At 32.1% G+C, this 22117-nt stretch overlaps 2 protein-coding genes across 2 annotated transcripts; both read right to left on the bottom strand.

The window, feature by feature from the left end:
- Positions 1-468: 468 nt before the first annotated feature.
- LOC131174115 (E3 ubiquitin-protein ligase SIRP1-like) lies at positions 469-843 on the bottom strand. The gene has a single exon (XM_058137178.1). The coding sequence runs from the start codon at positions 841-843 to the stop codon at positions 469-471; it is 375 nt and encodes a 124-aa protein (XP_057993161.1).
- Positions 844-6004: 5161 nt separating this feature from the next.
- LOC110664029 (receptor-like protein 46) lies at positions 6005-7435 on the bottom strand. The gene has a single exon (XM_058137177.1). It carries the CDS (start codon positions 7433-7435, stop codon positions 6005-6007), a length of 1431 nt encoding a protein of 476 aa, XP_057993160.1.
- Between the last annotated feature and the right edge of the window lie 14682 nt (positions 7436-22117).

Below are 22117 nucleotides of genomic sequence, written 5' to 3'. Positions count from 1 at the left end.
ATATCTCATAGTCATAGCTTCATTTACATATAACCAATGAAATATTTGAATGCCACTTAGAAATTTCGGTAATTTTTCATTGAAGAAGTCAACATGTTTACATGACTCAAATAATCCTCCAAGCTACAGATGAAAATGGGTCCGTAAGGTAGGAAAAAATCAACACTTCCTAAAATTGAAAGGAAAAAAAAAAAAAATTCCATCCAAAATTGATTCTTGAGCACAAAAATCCATTCATCATCTAATATTCACTACGAAGAAGCTTATTTTGAAAATTAATAAAACAGTTGCATTACATATTGAGAAATTAATTAAAAAAATCTGCAGAATGAGTATAAACAATAACAAAAGAAAAAAATCATCCCGAGAAGTAATCCATAATCGTTTGTACATACAGAGCAGCTCATCTGATTGAATCCATCCAGCCCGATGTATCAACAAGCCCAACAAAGAGGGCACGTCTTACTCTTACACAGCCACTACGTTGCAGTTTGCATGGTAGACATGCCAGCATGGCAACTGCCTAGCTTCCGACCCTATCGACAATTCATTCAAGCAAACTGAACACACTAATCCCGATCCTTCCATCATCACCTTCTCCATCTTTTCAACGTATTCTTTACTTGCACCTCGAGCCTGTTCCTTAGGAGCATCTTCACCGCTTGCTAATTCTACTATGCTCAAAGCCTCATCCCCGTCGCCCATCAAAAACAGGAACGGGAAGAGCGAAGTAGAGGATGATGACTCATGGGCATTCTCTGTCTTCCCCGCCACAAAATTCTGGAGTTCTTCAGCCAAAAAACTTTCAAACTCTTCATTATCTCCGAAGAGTAATGTAGACATAATCTCAGACGTGGTTGCGAAGAAAAGAAACCCAAAGAAGAAGATGACTAAATGAGTGTATATAAAAGAAGGAGGAATAGAAAGAACAAGCTTTGGTGTTTAGCGTCACCGAGATACCCATTAGTCCAGATTCACTAATCAGAGAAAACTTTCTAGATAGGACTACAGGAAGCTCAAGGCCAGATAAAGGTTACATTGTTCAACTTTTCTATTTTAGATGCATGGCCGTTCAGGGGCCTTTATTTTTTTTTTCAAAGATGTTTCTAACTTCTGGGGTCTATTCTGACCATGCCACCAAACACTAACAAAACAACTTATGACCCATATTAGAATTCATCTTCTGAATATATAGTTTTTTTCAAAAGGAGACAACTGAAAAAAAAAAAAAAAGAAGGATGACTTGAAAAGTATTTATTAAAAGGTGGTGTTTTGGTTTACGTGAAGGAAAGAGAAAGCTACTCACCGGTATAGATAGTGTTTAATAAATAAAATATTAAAAATAAAAAAAATAATTACTGAAAAGTAATTAGATATTATTTAGAATTATATATGACTATTAAACGCATTTTTAAAAAGTTTTTAATAATTTTTTTATTCTTAAAAATATGAATTAATTACTTTAAGATCTTTAAAAAAATTTTAATTGTAAAATCATCCATTATTTTATAAAATAATCCTAAATATTATAACTATTTATAAATTAAAAAATTTGTAAGGATTAATTTATAAAATTAAAAAAAATATTTATTGTATATAAAAAATTTAAAAATTATACATAAAATTAATAACTATATAATATAAAAAATTTAAAAATACAAATATTATTTATATGTAAAAGAACATTAATATTTATTTAGTAAATTAATAAAATTAATAGAGTGAATAAATTATATTAAATATTTTATAAATATTTAAAATTGGTATTGTTTAGTATTTAATAATTTAATAAAATATTAAATTATGATAAATATTATTAATATGAGTTAATAAAAAAGATATAAATAAATAACTGTTGAAATAATTTAGTTCAAAATAAATAAAATAATAAAAGTAATATATATATATATATATTATTTCTTTAATTTATAATTTATTAGGATTGGAGAATATCACAATCTCATGGAGGGCTTGAATTATTTCACAATTAGAATTTGTATTAAAATCTTGAGATCAGGGGAAGCTCAATAAAATTTCACAATCATAAAAAATTGAATTATCTTATAAATTTTAATATATATATATAGATTTGATGAAATCTGTATTTAAAAAAATATATAAAGGATTCTTTATTAAATTTTAGATGGGTCTTATAAATTTTCAGGTTTTTTCTTCTAAAAGGTGACAACTTAAAAAAAATAATATATATAAATATTTGAGTAAAAAATAATATAAATGATAAAATAAATATAATAACTTAAAAATATAATGAAGTGTCACAACTTGATTGTCTTCTTTATGCTACAGGATGCAAAATACTATTTCACTTCCTGTATTAGTGATGTTCTGTATGATATTGTAGGTATATTCAAATTATTTGTCTAATTTTTTTATATTTTTATTTAAATTTTTTGATAAATATTTTCTTATGATAATTGTGTCACTTTTGTTTATTTATTAAAAAATAATTAAATCTTAATATATATCAAGATAATTAGTGTAAATATTTATTTATTTTATTTATATTTTATTATCTAATTATCAATTTTTTTCTCCCATATAATTCGTTGATTAATAATTATTGAAAGCTTTTTATTATAAACTAATTATCAAAATTTTAAGTTATTAAATATTGAAACTATATTTAAAATATTTATACATTACTTTTATTATTTTATTTATTTTGATTTTTAATTTCATATTTCATAAATATTAATTTAATATTTATAAATTATTTTATTTATATTTAATTAATTTATTTCAACAATTATTTATTCATATCTTTTTTATTAATTCATATTAATAATATTTATCATAATTTAATATTTTATTAAATTAATAAATACTAAATAATATCAATTTTCAAATATTTATAAAATATTTAATATAATTCATTCACTATACTAATTTTATTAATTTGCTAAATAAATATTAATGCTCTTTTACATATAAATAATATTTGTATTTTTAAATTTTTTATATTATATAGTTATTAATTTTATGTATAATTTTAAAATTTTTAATTACAAAAATATAAGAGCTTATTTATAAATAGTTATAATATTTAAAGTTATTTTGTAAAATATATGGATGATTTTGTAATTAAAAAAGTTTTTTAAATATCTTAAAGTAATTAATATGTGTTTTTAAGGAGTAAAAAGTAGTTAAACACTTCTTAAAGTAACGTTCAACAACCGGACGCAATTCTAAGTAGCGTTTAATTACTTTTCAGTAATTTTTTTTAAAATTTTTTATTTGCTAAAAGTTAGTCATATTAGCGATCAGCTCTCTCTCACTCCCTTCTAGTATTTTTTTTTTTTTTCAGTTGCCTCCTTTTGAAAAAAAGCCCCTAGGATCCACATCTAATCATGAATTGTGGATGTGTGAAGCCTGCATATATAATATCCAATCCAGTAAGCCATGCATTGGTTTAATTAGTTTGATTTAGTTAGACTATGGATAAAATGTCATTTTGTTTGGCCATGCTTTCTGGTTATGTTTTCATTTCAATGTATGATGAGCAAGCGCATTTGCCATTTAGTTCTTAAGAGTTACGTAATGTGTTCTGCATACTTTAAAGCTTAAGCATAAATCTGGATTCTGGAATTGAATTGTTTTTATGGGTACACAAACATTAAACATCATCTGCTGCTTCTGTTTTGTTCTTTTGGTGATGTAAAAATTTGAATTCCTATTAATTTTTGAAGATGGCGTGTGTCATTATACTGCTTCAAATTAAACTTTTTTAGTCATTTTGTAACACTCTTAATTTTTAAATTTATTATGTTTAGGTAATTATTTATATTTTGTTTTATTTAAATTTTGAAAAATTATTTGAAATTTTTCGGATTTTAGAAATCGGGTTCAATTTTTTAAAAATATAAAACTTTGATGATTTTTTAAAAATTAATTTATGGGGACTCTATTTTTTTTTTTTTTCTTTTTTTTTTTTTTTTTTTTTTTCGTTTTTTGTCCCAAAGCAAAGAAAATTTTATCCGATCGGGGCGTCGAATCGGACGTCGGACGCCCTCTTCCTCTTTTCGACTTTCTTCTTTTTCTTCACTCTCTTCTCTCTCTTCTCTCTCCTCTTCTCTCTCTCTCTCTCTCTTCTCTTCTCTCTCCTTCTCCTCCCCTCTCTCTCGCCACCCACCGCCGCTCCTCCCCCCGCGCGGCGCACCACGAGCCACTATCCCCTCGCGCCCCGGCCGTCCAACCTCGATTGACATCACCTTGATTCACCACTGATCGAACCTCTCACCTACACTTCCAGAGTTCCACTCGACACACCAATCATTGAAATCCATTGACGCAAAATTTATTTTTTTGTTTTTGTTTTTTTTTTTTTTTTTTTTTTTTTTAATAAAATTTCTCGAAAAAACCATGATGAAGAAAAAAAAACCGAGAGGTGAGTGCTGCTGAGGAGCTTGAGATTGCAAAATTAAAAAATTTTTTTTTTTTTTTTTTTGCTGGTCAGTAAAAATTTCATAGTTTTTTTCGAGCACTTCATGTAGGTACCTTCAAAATTCAATTTCAACCATGTCCATAAATTAAAAATTTTACAAACACATACAAAAAATCAAAAAGTCTCAAATTGGATTTTTTTTATTTCTATCCACCATTGTCAACGCCCGACGTGTTGTTTTCGCGAAATGCATATAGTGAACTCGACCCTACTTTTTCTCCTTGCATTAGCTTAGTTATATTGCTGAGACTACGAGGACAAAGTTTAGAATTTTTAAAGCTCGTAATAAAAGAGAGGAGACACCTTTTCTCTCTCCTCCGGTCCCACCCACATGTGACTTCATTTAAGTCTATGATTAAGTTTGTGTAATGATGTATGGCGTGTGTGGCGTGGTGGTGTGGTATATGTATGGTGAAATGGAAAAAAAAGAGACAGAGCTTGAGGAGAGGGGACACTGGGATTAGGGGGGGACACGGAGGGAGGAGAGAGATGGGGGGGGACCCATATTTTTTTTATTAAGAAAGAAAGCAGAGAGAGACACTCTAGTAGATTGAGATTTAAGAGAAGAGTATAGGGGGGCTCTATATATATATTGCTTGACATGTTGGGGAGTAAAGTACTCCAAATTGTCTTTTCTTTGTTATGATAACCTACATGGTGCATTAGCTTTAGATAGCTATAGAGATTATGTTTCATTCATGGATTTTCCCTAATTACAGATAGAGAGTTGCCTTGAACTGATTCTAAGCATAGAAATTGAAGATTTTCTTATTATTTAAATATTAGTAAAAATATTTAGACCAAGACAAATGGATTAAAGAGTAAAGACAACTCTTCTAAGATTATCACAGCAGTAAGCATGGTTGCAAGCTGCAGACGATGTTCAAGAAAAACAAAGACACGCAAGACAGGGAGTTTGACGCTCCTTTCTTGCTTACATAATTTAAAGATGCAGCATGCATGTCTACAACTGCAACTGCACTTTATTCGTAATAGAAAGTAAACAAAACGCAAGAAAAATTAAATCACACTCAAATGTTACTAACAGCGAACACCTTGCCTCACATGGCGTCTTTGACCGCGCTTTGGGGCATCATCAAAGTAACCAATGGCATAGAAAGACCGGACTGTCGAGAAAAATCCAACGGGAAATCCAATTCCTATCATAACCCAAGAAAACCATGACCCCTGGCTCCCACTTTCCTCTGGCTTTGGCTCTGGTAATGCCTTCTCACATGGTACTTGAATTTGCATCCCACATAGTCCACTATTGTTAGCATAAAAATTTGGATCGTTCAACCTGTCCATTTGAGGGCCACCTGGAATGGAACCTGTGAGCTCATTGTTGCTCCACTGCAAGTCGGTCAACTGTGAAAGCTTTCCAAATGTCTGTGGTATTTCTCCTGAAAGCCTATTGTGTGACAAGTCTAAACTCTCTGAATTATCCATTTCACCCAGTGTTTTCAGTATTCTACCTGAGAGCTTGTTGCGGGACATGTTTAATATTTTCAAATTTCTCAAACAACCCAATGTATTAGGAATTTAACCTGACAATTGATTGTTTGATAAATCCAAAAAGGTATACAGACGAAGGTGTTGGCCGGGAAGATCTCGCATCAAATTTTTCCAAAATACTTCTAAATCAGGATATACAATGAAGACTGACATAATATTCCAGCGGTTGTAGACAAGTTTATCCAGGTGAAGTAACGAAGCATCGGAATTAGGATAAATCATTCCACTAAGATTTCCCAAACCAGGTGGCACTTTTCCGCTGAAGTCATTGTCAGAGAGATCAAGTATTTGAAGACTTGTAAGATTTGTTAGATTGTTAGGAATTGGCCCTTGAAAAGAATTATTCCTCAGATTCAAAATTTGAAGAGTGGACATATGAGAAAGGAAAGCTGGGATTTCACCTGTGATCTTATCATCATGGACATCAAGGCATGCAAGTTCACTTAAATTCATCAAGTTCGGAGGTAGGACGCCAGAAAACTCATTATGGCTTAGTAGTAGAACCACTATCCGTTCATAGAACGTAACAGGAAGACCACCGCAAAATTTATTGAAAGAAAGATCGAGATATAGTGCCCTAAAACTTGGGAACTCATTACCTGAAAATCTGTTATTTGACAAGTCAATAATCGATAGCATTGACATATTTGAGATGGAATTGGGAATTGGTCCTGAGAAATCATTGCCAGACAACACGAGCTTTCTCATCAGTGTAGCTTTACCAATGTTATCTGGCAACTTGCCTGAAAAATTATTTCTTGCTAAGTCGAGTTGTTGCAACAGTTCAAACTGGAAGAGAGGGAACAAAGAACCTGAAAGAAAGTTGATAGATAAAATCAACTCATAGAGATTTGTTTTGTTTAGCCATGGAGGCAAGCTTCCTATGAGATTTTTCTCACTTAAGTCCAAGTGAAATAGATTTGTAAAGTTGGAAAGGCAAAAGGGAATATGCCCTGAAACACTGCAAGATCTTAAAGATAAAGTAGATGGGTTGCTCTTGGGTACTATGGTCAAGTTTTTCCACACAAGCTTGTTTCCCCCAAGCTTCAAATCCGTCAAATATATGAGATCAAACAGCCATGTTGGAATTTCACCCCGAAGGCAGTTATCTTCCAAATCAAGCTCCTCCAACTGTCCCATCTTTTGCATTGACGGAGGGATCTCTCCTACCAAGTCGTTGTCATTTGGGAGCAAAGATGAAATAACTGACAGGTTACCAATCTCGGATGGAATGCTCACGGAGAACAAATTAGAATGCAAATCCAAACGTTTCAACTTTTTCAAATGGCATAATGATGACGGAACTGCTCCAGTAAATCTGTTATTGCCAGGAGACAATTCAGTCAAATCAGCGAGGTTTCCCACCTCTACAGGGATTTCTCCTTGGAAGAAGTTGGATCCCAATGACAATTTCTCCAAAATTGGTGAGGTTTCCCATCTGTACAGGGATCTCTCCATGAAAGAAGTTGGACTCCAATGACACAGTCTTCAAATTGGTGAGGTTTCCCATCAGTACAAGAATCTCTCCATTAAAGAAGTTGGACTCTAATGACAAAGTCTTCAAATTTTTAAGATCACCCATTCTGCTGCCTGATATTGACCCCTCAATCAAATTTCTACCCAAATTAAGTGTCTCCAGATGCATTAAAGAAAACAACTGAGGAGGAATGGAACCGTTGAACATATTATCACTCATATCAAGTTCTACAATTTCAGTCAAATTGGAAAACCCAATTCCCGAAATTTCGCCTTGTATGTTATTACTGGAAATGTCAAGTAACTGGAGTGTTCGTATATGAAAGAGCGGAGTTAAAATATGAGACGGCAAAACATCTTTTATAGGATAAAAGCAACCAACCGCTATACGAATACAAGAAGGAGCAAAGATTTCGTGGAGATAAAGATGAGTCACCTGTGGTGAAGTGTTGGAATCGCAAGCGACTTCTGACAACAGTCTGTAGCAGGGTCCCAATTATTTAAGACCCTAAGCTCAGAGTCTGAGGGAATGTTTTCCAGTAAAAGGAGTTTGAATTGGAGAAGAGCTTCTTCCTGATATTGAGGGCAGCAAAGTGAAGGCCTGTACCACGGAATCAGGACGATGAACAAGAAGGAAAATTTCATTTTGGGCATTGTTGCTTCTAACTTCCCAACTTCTTTGTGTCTTGTTGTATCTCAATAATTTTCCCTCGTATAAAAACATTCATGGGCTGTATTCTTGGGAAGAAAAATGTTCAGTCGTCAGACTTTGACAAACATCTTAAGTTTTCAATCTTGGGTCTATTTACTACAATATACTTGTCCTATATAATGGGCTTCATCTTACCTTGACCTGCGCTGGCTTTAACTTTGCCCATTCAACAAGGGTATTTCAAATTATTTAATTCAAATCTGTAACTGATTTTTTTAATATATATATATAAGAACAAAAACTATTTAAATATTATTTATAAGGAAGGACTAAATATTAATATTAATATATTCTGCCGCAAATTAAGGAGCCCGTTAGCCACCTATATATATTACTACAAGTTTCCACCTTAAAAAAATATGGGAAAAATATATATAAATATCCTTGATTTACACATTTTATTAAAAAGATCCTTGAGTCTTTATATATATATATATATATATAAGAGTTGTAGTCTAACATTAGGATAGAGTGACTATATGTTAGATATTTGTTTATGTGAAAAATATACACCTACATAGGGATGATGTGGCAAATATGGTAATTATATGGCATGATATCAACACCACATCAGAGATAAGTAAGTGCCACATCAGTAATTTTATTATTATTATAATTTATTTTGAGATCTAAGTATCAAAGGTTGAAAGCACTTGTTACTTAAGTGTTAAAAAAAAGGAAAACTCAGCCTTGAATGCTTTTGAGAGTAGGTAAGTATATTTTACTTTTGATTTACAAATAAATCTTTATATTTTGACAAATTAGTTCTTAAATATTATCCCTTAACTCTTATCGCTCCTTCTCACTCTGTTTCTCTTTATCTATATCTTTCACCCTCTTTCTTCCTATTTAAGTCTCTCTTCCTCTATCCATCTCTTTCTTCCTCTCTTTCTCTCTCTTTCTATTTGGGTCTCTCTCTATCCCTATGTCTCTCTCTCCATTTTTGTCTCCCTTTATCCATCTCTTTCACCCTCTCTCTTCCTATTTAGGTCTCTTTCCATCTCTGTCTCCCTCACTCGATCTCTGTCTCCCTCTATCCATCTCTTTCACCCTCTGTCTCTTACTATGTGGGTCTCTTTCCATCTTTCTCTCTCTCTTTCCCCTTTCTCTCTTCTCATTTTCATCTCTTTTTCTTATGTTTCTTCTATTGTCTCTCTAATATCTATCTCTTTCTATATTTCTTAAAGGTATTCCGAAAATCCCAAAATAAGTTGCAAAAAATTCTTCCGGTGATGCTAAAATTGAGGATCATTAACTTGGTTGTAGATAGATGGAGAGATTCCCAAATAGGAAGAGATAAAAGGCAAAAGAGATGGATAGAAGGAGATAGAGATGGAGAGAGATCCAAATAAGAAGAAAAAAAGGGTGAAAGAGATGGATATTGGGAGATAGAGATGGAGAGAGTGAGACAGGGATGGAGAGAGACCTAAATAGGAAAAGAGAGAGAGGGCGAAGAGATGGATAGAGAGGGAGAGAAGGATGGAGAGATACCTAAATTGGAGGAGAGGGAGAGAGAGAGACCTAAATAGGAAGAGAGAGGGCAAAAGACATAGACATAGAAAAACAGAGTGGGAGGGAGACACAGGGATAAAGGAATTAGAAATAATTATAATATTTAAGGACTTATTTATCAAAATATAAGAACTTATTTGTAAATCAAAGCTAAAATACACTTAAGTATCATATACTTTCAAACTTTAACATCCAGAGCCCAAACTTTTCTTTTTTTTGGCACTTAAAAGATATGTGTTTTTTATATTTTATACTCAAAGGACATGTACTTTTAACCTTTTATAGTTAGGTCCCAAAATGATGATGATGATGATGATGATGATGATGATGATGATGATGATGATGATGATGATGATGATGATAATAATAATAATAATAATAATAAAAATTGTTGGCATGATGCTGACTTATTGCTAATGCGGCATTGATATCAATGCCAAGTTTACCACATTATCACTATGTCAGTGCATGCCTGCCACATCAGTAAATATCTCGTACTGTTAGTCATTTTGTCCCTTAGGTGCTAATGATATTAGATCACATGCTCTTATGTGCAAAAACAAAAACCTTAATCTCCTTTTAATAAAAAGCGTTGATTACATGATATTTAAGTATACTTTTCCCAAAAATATATTACAAGTTGAAAAGCAATCCAATTATATCTAAACAAAGGCCTTATTTAGTTGGGATAAGTGGGTTTGGGAACTTCAAGTTTTCAAAAAGTGTAAAAAATTAATTTATTTAGTCAGAGTAAGTGTCTACTTCCTAGGAGTGAAATATAATTTTTTCTCTACTTTGCAGGAAATAAGTTATTATAAATTAGGTAATTTATTTATTGAAAAGTAAAATTTTCAGGAAGTAGCTCATTTAAACTAAAGAAACCCAAAGAGGACTATATCTTCCTTTAGCCCCAATAGCAAGAGTTACTATGCTGCCAAGTGGGGGTGAATTTCACCCATGATACATGAATTCTGTAGTTGATGAGTACATAAAGTTTAATTTTTTTTTTTTTTAACTTTAAACCTCCTTAATTATAGTAAATATAACATAAGACCCCAATTTACCTACAAAAACCGATTTATATGGTGTTTTTCTAATGTGACGAGTCTAACTATGTAATACCCCCCTACCCGATCTACAGTGTAGCCTGGCAATGAATGCCACACTCGGTGCCAAAGCACCTTACTTATCTTACTTTATTCTTTTATTAATTTTAATCTCGTTATATTTTAATATCAATTATATTTAAAGGAGAAATTGAGAGAGTTTTCCCTATTTTATTACCGTTTGGCGTGTTTCACTATTTACCTGTTTTAAAATTTCAATAATATTTTTCAATAATAATTTCATAATACTCATCATAACCATCTCATCATTTCAAGTATCATTTATGTATTTCAATTCCATATTCATTTCCATACATATCCATTCATGCTCAATTCATATATAAAAATTCTCAAATTCTATTCATTTGCATGATATACAAATTAATTACATAATTTCATAATTTACATCATATACATATTAAATACAATTTCATAAGTTACATTACAACATAATAAATATTTATAATATACAAAATACATTAATATAACCTATATGGACCCTATCTACATACATTGCTGAGGATGTGACACATTGGACACTTATGCAGATTCAGACTCTAAAATTCTAGTCTAATGTCAACTAGGCTTTATCTTCAATACCTACGCAAGGAAACAATCCATCGCGCTAAGCATTTTTGCTTAGTGGTGCAATAATATAACAAGAAAATAATATATACAAATAAAGATAAAAACAGAGCATAATTTTTGTAATCAAGAATTATTTTATATAATATGAAATTTTTAACATTAAATATCTTTTGTCATTTTTTTATTGTTCTTTGAAAGTGCTTATTTCATAAGTTTTCAATGATAATATAAAATATATAAAATTAATAAAAATATTGAATTTATGTTTATATTATCATGGAAGATGCATTTGTAATAATTATTTAATTTATACTTATTTTTTTAGCCTTTTTATTACTTTACTTAACATTTTCTATGTGTTTTGGATCATTTCATAATAAATAATTTTTTTTGAACCAATCTAGTTCATTTTTTATCTTTCTCACTTATTTATTTAATTTTTAATATTCTTAACTTATTTTACTGCCCAAGTAACCTATGACAGGCTGACTGGACTGGATATGTGGGTCCCTGGCACTAGACATTGTAGTGCCTAGGGCTGTCATACCATAGGACACATAACGTTAACCACGTATGCAATCAATATAGCTGGCACTGAACACCATAGTATCTCCTACCGTCATACCATGGAACGCATAACGTCAACAACGTATGCAATCAATATGGCTAAGAAGCCATGGTAACTCATAATCGGGCATACAAGCCATGAATATGGGCATAAAGCTTTACGCAGTACTGCTAAATCAATCTCCTATTGGCATGCTAATCTATCCAATCTGACACACATGTCTAGGCAATACATGGGCACATTAGTACCATTAAGTGTTCATATGTTTCATTATTTCATTACATGTTCCATTTATATTTTATAACATTTTTAATCCTATTCATGGTGGGAGCATAAATTTTCAAATCACATTTCTACATAATTTATGCATTCATCATCTCATTCATGTTGATTACAATTCACATCAATCGATTTCATGTACCATTTGTTCTCAAAGCATATTTTTTTTCCTTCTTTTCATGATGGGAACAAGTGCCCCATTCACACATTTAAAAGGTGTTTTGCATATTAAGTATTTATAATTCACATTATTCCCTCTCATATGCCATTTGTTGTGCAAAGTATTATTACTCTATTTGCAAAGGAAATATAAGTCCTAATGATAGCTTCACCTCATTTATACATTTAACAATTAATTATTGTTAATTACAATTCATATTTCAAGTTGTTTTGCTAAGGTTCCATGAATACTAGAATTGCAGTTTCAACTTCTCCTAGCAATTTGATCAAGCTACAGTGACCATTTGGGTACACTCTCTCCATAAAAATTGTTCTATATTTTAACTTTGATTTCCTTTTTGAATAATTCAATTTGAAGTTTTGTAGCTCCAGTTATGGTTAATCTACCAAGACTGGTTTACTAACCCTTTGTTATTCTAGAACCTAACAGATTCTAGAACCTCATTTTATCTAGCCATTTAAACAATCTACAATCATATTTTGGCGTAATATTCTTTATATGAGTTGTTCCTGTTAGTAGTATGCCCTAGAGCATATCATTTAGTATGTATCTTGTAAATATTTTTATTAATAAAAGGCATTTCCACTTTTATATTTACATGATATATTTATGTGTAATAGAGAAGGTCCATTGATATTTTATTAGAAATATTATTCTTAAGTTGTTAAGAATATGAGTGACAATATTTCTAGCACAAAGTATCATAAATAGGTTCACAATCGAGGATACTTCATAATAAGGACATGACTTATCCAGAAAGATTGTATTCATATTTGTTCCCAAGTTATTTATATGAGATATAAATAAGATGGAATGGTGAGTCTCATGCCATATAACAAACATGATAGGCACTTATAAATGATAAGTAGGCTAAACCAGTAACACTTATGACAAGCACATGGAGTTTACTCTTGTCAATGTTTTGTCATAAATCATATCAGTGCATATAATCTTTAGACCTGAGATAGCTATCTTGTATATAGGTAGTTTGAGTTTGATACTGCTTTCATACTTGTACTATGTATGGGTATATGGGCATCTGTTAGCTCCTACTAGTTATATATGGAGGTAGGTGTTGATCAAGATGGAATCTGTTCCTCTAAGTAAATAGAGATAAAATCCTATGTTCATTTAATTGTTCTTGATGTTTCAAGTTCCTGGCCAGGACAGATAGATTTATTCAGAAAAGAGTTTCTGATGAGAAAATCTTTTTAATCAAGAACTGGAATTAAAAGAGAACATAATATTCATAGCAAATGGAGTTTGATATAAACCATGACTCCAGCTTGAGTTGGGATTTTGTAACTGAGAGATTCTAGTGCATGGTAACATATGATTATAGGTTCATTTAAGGTAACCCTTATTACTAATTGGGTGGCCATGGCATGCTATGCTAGGTGCTAACCATGGTCTATGAGGTTCATAAAATGATTTAGAGAAATCATTTATGGTAAGAAAGAGTTCTGATGATATTAAGAGTTGATATCATGTCTCATTGCCAATTAGTGATGAGCCTAGTAAGTCACACACATACACAAGTTATCACCTATTTAAATATGAATTAATTAATTAATTAAAGAGTTTAATTGATTAATTAAATAGGTTTGGTTTGCAATTAAATTGCAAAGTCCCTAGCATGACTTGAAACCAAATCCAGATTATTGGATGTATAGTATAAGTTAAATTTATATTTAAAGTGTTTAAATATGAATTTAATTAATGAGAAATTAATTTATAGAGATTAATTAGTTAATTTATATTTTATATAAATTAGAAGAAGAAAAATAATTATTTTGGGTTAAAAACTCAAAATTAAGACACATGGGCATTTTGGTCATTTCACAGTGTGACACGTGGCACCATGAGATGGTGACACATGGGATTATACATAAGCTTGCCAAATGTTTTTTAATTATGTAAGATGATTAAAATCAAGATTAAATATAGGTTTGACACTTGGCACAATGTGATTGGGTCACTTAAACCTAAAGCTAATCAAAGGGTGACATGTGGCAAGGGTTTAATGTGTTAACCTAGCTATATAAGTGTTGTTATGAAAAAGAAAGACAACCAGCAGCCACTCCTCTCCTTTGTCACGCCATTTTGAGGCTCTTCATCTATTCTTCTTCATCTCTCATCAATTCAAAGAGATTAGCCATCAATCTCTTGAATTAAGAACACTAGAAATTGTTTCTAGTGTCCTGTTTACATCTCTAATCTCTTAAAAGGCAGAACTTGAATTTCTAATTAATAGAAAAAGCTTTAGAAGCTGTTCAAGGGCTGCCATAGGTGTTCTTGGTGTGGACAAGCTAGAGGGACAATATTTGGTGTCCTGAAGATAAATCTCAAAGGCGCAGACACGCTGCAGTGTATCAAGAGGTTAGTGTAATCGTTCTTGATTTAATCTAGGGTTCTAAAATTAATCTGATTAATTTTAAAATCTTAAATGGTAAATACAGATCCAAAAACATATTAAAAGAGTTTTAATATGTTGTTTATCATTGAAATCAAATAGATAAAAATAAATCTTGCATGATGCATGTGACCCTAGGTAAAATTTTTTGAATTCAATGGTATAAACTTGTGTTTTTCACGCTTCTGTTCCTTCAATTGGTATCAGAGCCACTATATTTGCCATTTGGATTGATGTTTATATGATTTAATTGTGTGTTTGATCATGAGATCAAAAGTTCATTGCTGGTTGCAAAGCCAAGGTGGCGGCACAAATGATGAACACCATGGTGCGCATGGTTGATGCACCACAATGGTGTGCAAAGGTAAATGGATGGTGAATGTGCAATTATTGTATGATCTAAGATCCATTTTATGTCTAATTAAAGTGTTTAATTAGAATTTTTATCACACAATTAAATTATGATTCAAATCAAAATTTTAAAAATTGTTTGAATGTGATTCAAATCTGAATTTTAAAAGTTGTTTGAATGTGATTCAAATCTGAATTTTTAAAGTTGTTTGAATCATATTTAAATCTGATTTTTTAAAATTGATTGAATAAAATTCAGATCTGTTTTTTTAAAAAATGTTTGAATGTGATTCAAATATGATTTTTTAAAAAATGTTTGAATGTGATTCAAATCTGAATATTTAAAGTTGTTTGAATGTGATTCAAATCTGAATTTTTAAATTTGTTTGAATGAGATTCAAATATGAATTTTTTAATTTATTTGAATCATATTCAAATCTAGATTTTTAAGTTGAATATGAGATATTCAATTTAATTTAAGTATGTATGTTTTATTTAATTTTTAAATAGTGATATGCATGATGGATGATCATAGACTATAGAAGACCAATGTGATTGGATTTATTTCTTTTATGTTTCTTTAGGATTGTAAATTAATTAATTTATTTTAATTTATTTTGGGCATGTATTATTAAGTTTGTAATAATTTTGGATTGTAATTTCATTTATTTAAGTTCTTATAAATTCATCTTGGTATGCCAAGGATTATTATGTAATATTGGATTGTAAGAAGTTCAAGGAGGTTAAGAGCATTGGTGGGACCAGTGGGAGGAATTCAAGATCAAGTGTTGATTATGTACTCCTTCAGCAACTCTTGTAAAATGAATGAATGAAATGCACCTAGGAATGCCCTGGTTTAATTCTTGGTGGCTCAGAATTAAATCCCTTAGAAAGTCCATGATCATACCATATTTGTTGCTTATCCATGAATGCATGAGATGTATGGGAATGTATGCTATTATATGATATATGCATGCTAATTGGATAATGTGCAAAGTGAGACCTTAATAGTAATTAGAATGACCATAAAATCTTCCAAACAAATGATTAAGTTGGAAGTGTTATAATTAAAGTAATTATAACATAGGCCCTCCATTGGGGCAATTATTTTAAGAAATTTTAAACAGTTGCATAAGATGCAATTAATTTTAGAGATTTTCTTAAGAATAATTGTTAAGCATGAGATGTTGTAAATATGTAAATAGTTTGGTGGCCAATATTGGATGTACCTGAGGACATTAAAATTATTTGCATAATTACTGGCTCAATGGGATCAACTTAACTAATGCAAGATAAGTCAATAATTGATGTACCTGAGATTTTGAGTATTAGGGGCTAGGTAAAGGATTGAACCTCACATGAGATGTGATGGGCAACGAGTTGCTCACTTATAGTTTATTGTAATTCCAATAATGGATGTACCTGAGGATGATCAATAGAATTATAAGAATTCAATCACCCACTAGAAATCCATCTAACTAGGATTTCCGTTTTCTACTTTGGAAGTGTAGGATTCGCTAAGTTAGTGGGAAGACCAATTTGATTAAAAGATCATAATCATTTTGGTTAATTACATGATACATTTACTAATTAATCTGGTTATTTTCTGCAATTAATTTTTTGATAATAATGAGCACAGAACAACCACCACCATCCAATATCCTTGCAAGCATACTTGATCGCAATAGGTTGACAGGACCTAATCTGTCTAATTGGCTAAGAAATTTGAAACTTGTCCTGAACCTTGAACATATAGGATATGTTATAGATTCAAATGTTCCTGGTCCCTTACCTCCAGAGGCCACATAAGAGGAACATGAAACTTTGGATAAGTGGAAGGAGCATGATATGAGAGCTAAGTGTTACATGTTTGCTTCCATGAGTAATGAGTTATAAAAGCAGCATGAGAACATGTTGAGTGCGAGTGAGATCCTCCTTCACCTACAAGAGTTGTATGGTAAGCACAGCAGGAATGCTAGGTATGAGATATCTAGACAGCTATTCCGTATGAGGAGGTCTGAGGGACAGAATGTTGGGGATCATGTCCACAAGATGATTCGGCTGATTAAGCAGTTGGAACATCTTGACTTCAACATGGATTTCCAACTACAGACGGATTTGATCCTTCAGTCCCTTCTTGAGTCTTTTGGGAATTTTGTGATAAATTTTCATATGACTCAACAGGAATGCACCTTAGCTGGTTTACTCAACATGCTGGTTATTGCCCAAAAGAATATACCGGGCAATAAAGGAAAAGAGGTAGCTTTGATTGCTTCTTCTTCTGCTGGAAAGTCCAACAAGAAGAAGGGCAATAAGAAAAAGAAACCTCAGATTCCTAGTCCTTCCAAGAAAATAGCTAAACAGAAAAGGAAGACTAAAGCTGATGGAGGCAAAGGAAAGTGTTTCCACTGCCAAAAGGATGGGCACTGGAAAAAGGAACTGCCCAGAGTATCTTGCTTCTCTGAAGGACAAGAAGGATACACCTTCGGAAGGTATGTCCATATCTTGTTATTTAGATTCTGATGATACTCATAGTTCATCTACAGCTTGGGTTTTAGATACTGGTGCCAGTTCTCACATTTCTAATGATATGCAGGAACTAGCAAATAGTAGCAGCTTGCGTTCTCAAGATATTAGAGTCCAAATTGGCAATGGCTCAACTGTTAAAGCTTTAGCCATAAATCCTTTTACATGTTTGGACATGTTTTGTGTTTGGATAATATTTTATATGTACCTGATGCTTTTAAGAACATAATTTCTATATCTAGTTTGACTAGAAAAGGCTATGAATTTCAGTTCACAGATGATGTTTGCAATATTTATTTTGGAAATAAATATGTTGGTTCAGGTTATATGAATGATGGTCTTTATTATTTGGATAATAATGACAAACACAAATTGAATGCAAGTGATTTAAAAGAATGCAATTCCATGGTGAAAACCAACTCAAGTTCAAAATATATTTGGCACTTAAGGTTATGTCATGTTGCAGAAGATAAGATTGCAAAACTGGAGAAAATGGGGATTCTATCCTCATTGGGCTCTGAGCCTACTCCAACTTGTGCATCTTGCCTTCAGGGCAAAATGACTAGCTCACCCTTTGTTCGACAAGGGCTAAGAGCTGAAAATATTTTAGAGCTAATACATAGTGATGTATGTGGTCCATTTAAAGAAATGGCTAGAGGGGGCTTTCATTATTTTATTACCTTTACTGATGATAAATCAAGATTTGCGTATTTGTATTTAATGAAATACAAACATGAATCATTTGAAAAGTTTAAAGAATTTAAATCTGAAGTAGAAAATCAAATAGGAAAGAGTATTAAAACTCTTCAATCAGATCGTGGAGGTGAATATTTAAGTACTGAATTTGATGAATACTTGAGAGAGCATGGCATTGTTTCTCACCGACTCTCCAAGAACGCCACAGGTGAATGGTGTATCTGAAAGGAGAAATCGTACCCTATTGGATATGGTACGTAGCATGATGAGCTATACTGATATGCCAATCTTCTTTTGGGGATTTGCATTAGAATCAGCTTTGTATATTCTGAATAGAATTCCATCAAAATCAGTTTCTTCCACACCTTATGAGATATGGCATGAAAGAAAACCAAGTCTTAAGCATGTTAAGATTTGGGGTTGTCCAGCTTATATCAAAAAGCTGAACACTGATAAATTGGAGACCAGATCAGAAAAAGGTCGATTTGTTGGATATCCAAAAGATAGTTTTGGATATTATTTTTATTTGCCTACTTCATAAAAGGTTGTGATAAGTAGAGATGCCACATTTCTTGAACAACAGTTTGTTCAAGAAGGAGGCAAAGGAAGGCAAATAGAGTTAGAATTAGAGAATTCTGACCAACCAACAGATCAGATGGATATAGATCCATCTAGTCAACCTATACCCGTTAATGAAACATCTACAGCTGTTCCTCGTAGAACAACCAGGGTATCTCACCCACCAGTGAGATATAATTTTCTTCATGAAGAATAATAAGAGTTGTCTACTCATGAAGAAGTAGATCATAGAGATGATCCACTTACCTATGAAGAAGCTATATCAGATATAGACTCTTCAAAATGGATTGATGCTATGAAATCCGAGATTGATTCCATGTATAAGAATCAAGTTTGGGATCTTGTTGACCCACCTGAAGGTATTGTACCTATAGGGAACAAATGGGTTTTCAAAAAGAAAATTGGTTCTGATGGAAAGGTAGAGACCTATAAGGCAAGGCTAGTAGCGAAAGGGTTTCGCCAAAGGCAAGGAGTCGACTATTAGGAGACTTTCTCTCCTGTTGCCATGCTTAAATCAATTAGGATTTTATTAGCAATAGCTGCATACTATGATTATGAGATTTGGTAGATGGATGTCAAAACAGCTTTTCTCAATGGACACATTGAAGAAAACATTTTCATGGAACAACCTAGGGGTTTTGAATCCCAAGATGGTTCCAAGGTATGCAAGCTAAAGCGATCCATTTATGGGTTGAAACAAGCTTCGAGAAGTTGAAACATCCGTTTTGATGAAGCCATTAAATCCTTTGGTTTTATAAAAAATGAGGATGAGCCATGTGTATATAAGAAGGTTAGTGATAGTGCTATCACTTTCCTTGTCTTATATGTGGATGACATACTGTTGATGGGTAATGACACAGGTATGTTGACAACTATAAAGGTATGGTTGTCAAATAGATTCTCCATGAAAGACTTAGGGGAGGCAACCTATATTCTTAGGATTCGCATATATAGAGATAGAGCGAAAAGAATAATTGGTTTATCCCAAAGTCTATACTTGGAAAAGGTGTTAAAGAGGTTTAACATGCTTGATTCCAAGAGAGGATTGTTACCAGTGAGACATGGTATCCACCTTTCTAAAGAGATGTCTCCAAAGACACCTGAAGAAAGAGATAAGATGGCCAGGATTCCATATGCTTCGGCTATTGGAAGTTTAATGTATGCAATGTTGTGTACTAGGCCGGATATCGCATATGCTGTTAGTTTGACTAGCAGGTATCAATCCAATCCAGGTTTGGAACACTGGATAGCTGTCAAGAAAATCCTTAAGTACTTGAGAAGAACTAAGGATTTATTCTTGATTTATGGAGGTGGAGACTTGCAATTGGATGGTTATACTGATTCTGATTTCCAATCAGATATCGATGATAGAAAGTCTACCTCTGGATATGTGTTCATTTGTAATGGAGGTGCAGTCAGTTGGAAGAGTTCCAAACAGAGCACGACTGCAGATTCCACTACAGAGGCTGAGTATATTGCTGCATCAGATGCTGCAAAGGAAGCTGTTTGGATAAAGAAGTTCGTGACAGAACTTACAGTAGTTCCTTCCATTGAGTCAGTCCACTACACTGTGACAACAATGGAGCAACATATGTGCTAAGGAACCAAGGTTTCACCGTAAAATCCAAACATATAGAAAGGCGCTACCACATTATCAGAGAAATAGTTGGGCGAGACGATGTAGCCATGCAGAAAATAGCATCAGCTGAAAATCCAGCTGATCCATTCACTAAGCCTATGTCACAGACTCAGTTAGACCGACATCTTGAAAAGATAGGTCTAAGATATTGTAATGAATGGCTCTAGAGCTAGTGGGAGATTGTTAGTAGTATGCCCTAGAGCATATCATTTAGTATGTATCTTGTACATATTTTTATTAATAAAAGGCATTTCCACTTTTCCGTTTACATAATATATTTATATGTAATAGAAAAGGTCCATTGATATTTCGTTAGAAATATTATTCTTAAGTTGTTAAGAATATGAGTGATAATATTTTTAGCACAAAGTATCATAAATAGGTTCACAATCGAGGATACTTTATAATAAGGACATGACTTATCCAGAAAGATTGTATTCATATTTGTTCCCAAGTTATTTATATGAGATATAAATAAGATGGAATGGTGAGTCTCATATCATATAACAAACATGATAGGCACTTATAAATGATAAGTAGGCTGAACCAGTGACACTTATGACAAGCACATGGAGTTTACTCTTGTTAATGTTTTGTCATAAATCATATCAGTGCATATAATCTTTAGACTGAGATAGCAGTTATCTTTTATATAGGTAGTTTGAGTTTGATCGCTTTCATACTTGTACTATGTATGGGTATATGGGCATCTGTTGGCTCCTAATTGTTATATTTGGTGGTAGCTGATGATCAAGTTTGAATATGGTCCTCTAAGTATATAGAGTTATAATCCTATGTTCATTTAATTGTTCTTGATGTTTTAAGTTCTGCCAGGACATATAGATTTATTCGTAAAAGAGTTTCGATGAGAAAATCTTTTAATCAAGAACTGGAATTAAAAGAGAACATAATATTCATAGCAAATGGAGTTTGACATAAACCATTACTCCAAATTGAGTTGGGATTTTGTAATGAGAGATTCTAGTGCATGGTAACATATGATTATAGGTTCATTTAAGGTAAACCTTATTGCTAATTGGGTGGCCATGGCATGCTATGCTAGGTGCTAACCATGGTCTATGAGGTTCATAAAATGATTTAGAGAAATCATTTATGGTAAGAAAGAGTTCTGATGATATTAAGAGTTGATATCATGTCTCATTGCCAATTAGTGATGAGTCTAGTAAGTCACACACATACACAAGTTGTCACCTATTTAAATATGATTTAATTAATTAATTAAAGAGTTTAATTGCTTAATTAAATAGGTTTGGTTTGCAATTAAATTGTAAAGTCCCTAGCATGACTTGAAACTAAATCTAAATTATTGGATGTATAGTATAAGTTAAATTTATATTTAAAGTGTTTAAATATGAATTTAATTAATAAGAAATTAATTTATAGAGATTAATTAATTAATTTATATTTGATATAAATTAGAAGAAGAAAAATAATTATTTTGGGTTAAGAACTCAAAATTAAGACACAGGGGCATTTTGGTCATTTCACAGTGT

This window comes from Hevea brasiliensis, chromosome 15, assembly GCF_030052815.1.
Source record: "Hevea brasiliensis isolate MT/VB/25A 57/8 chromosome 15, ASM3005281v1, whole genome shotgun sequence".
In the NCBI taxonomy this organism is placed as follows: domain Eukaryota; kingdom Viridiplantae; phylum Streptophyta; class Magnoliopsida; order Malpighiales; family Euphorbiaceae; genus Hevea; species Hevea brasiliensis.
The sequence above is the reverse complement of the archived record's forward strand: the minus strand, read 5'-3'. Positions and strand labels throughout refer to the sequence as shown.

Coding starts and splice junctions, on each gene's coding strand:
- LOC110664029 (XM_058137177.1), bottom strand. CDS start 7,435: ATGGAGAGATCCCTGTACAGATGGGAAACCTCACCAATTTTGGAGAAA.
- LOC131174115 (XM_058137178.1), bottom strand. CDS start 843: ATGTCTACATTACTCTTCGGAGATAATGAAGAGTTTGAAAGTTTTTTG.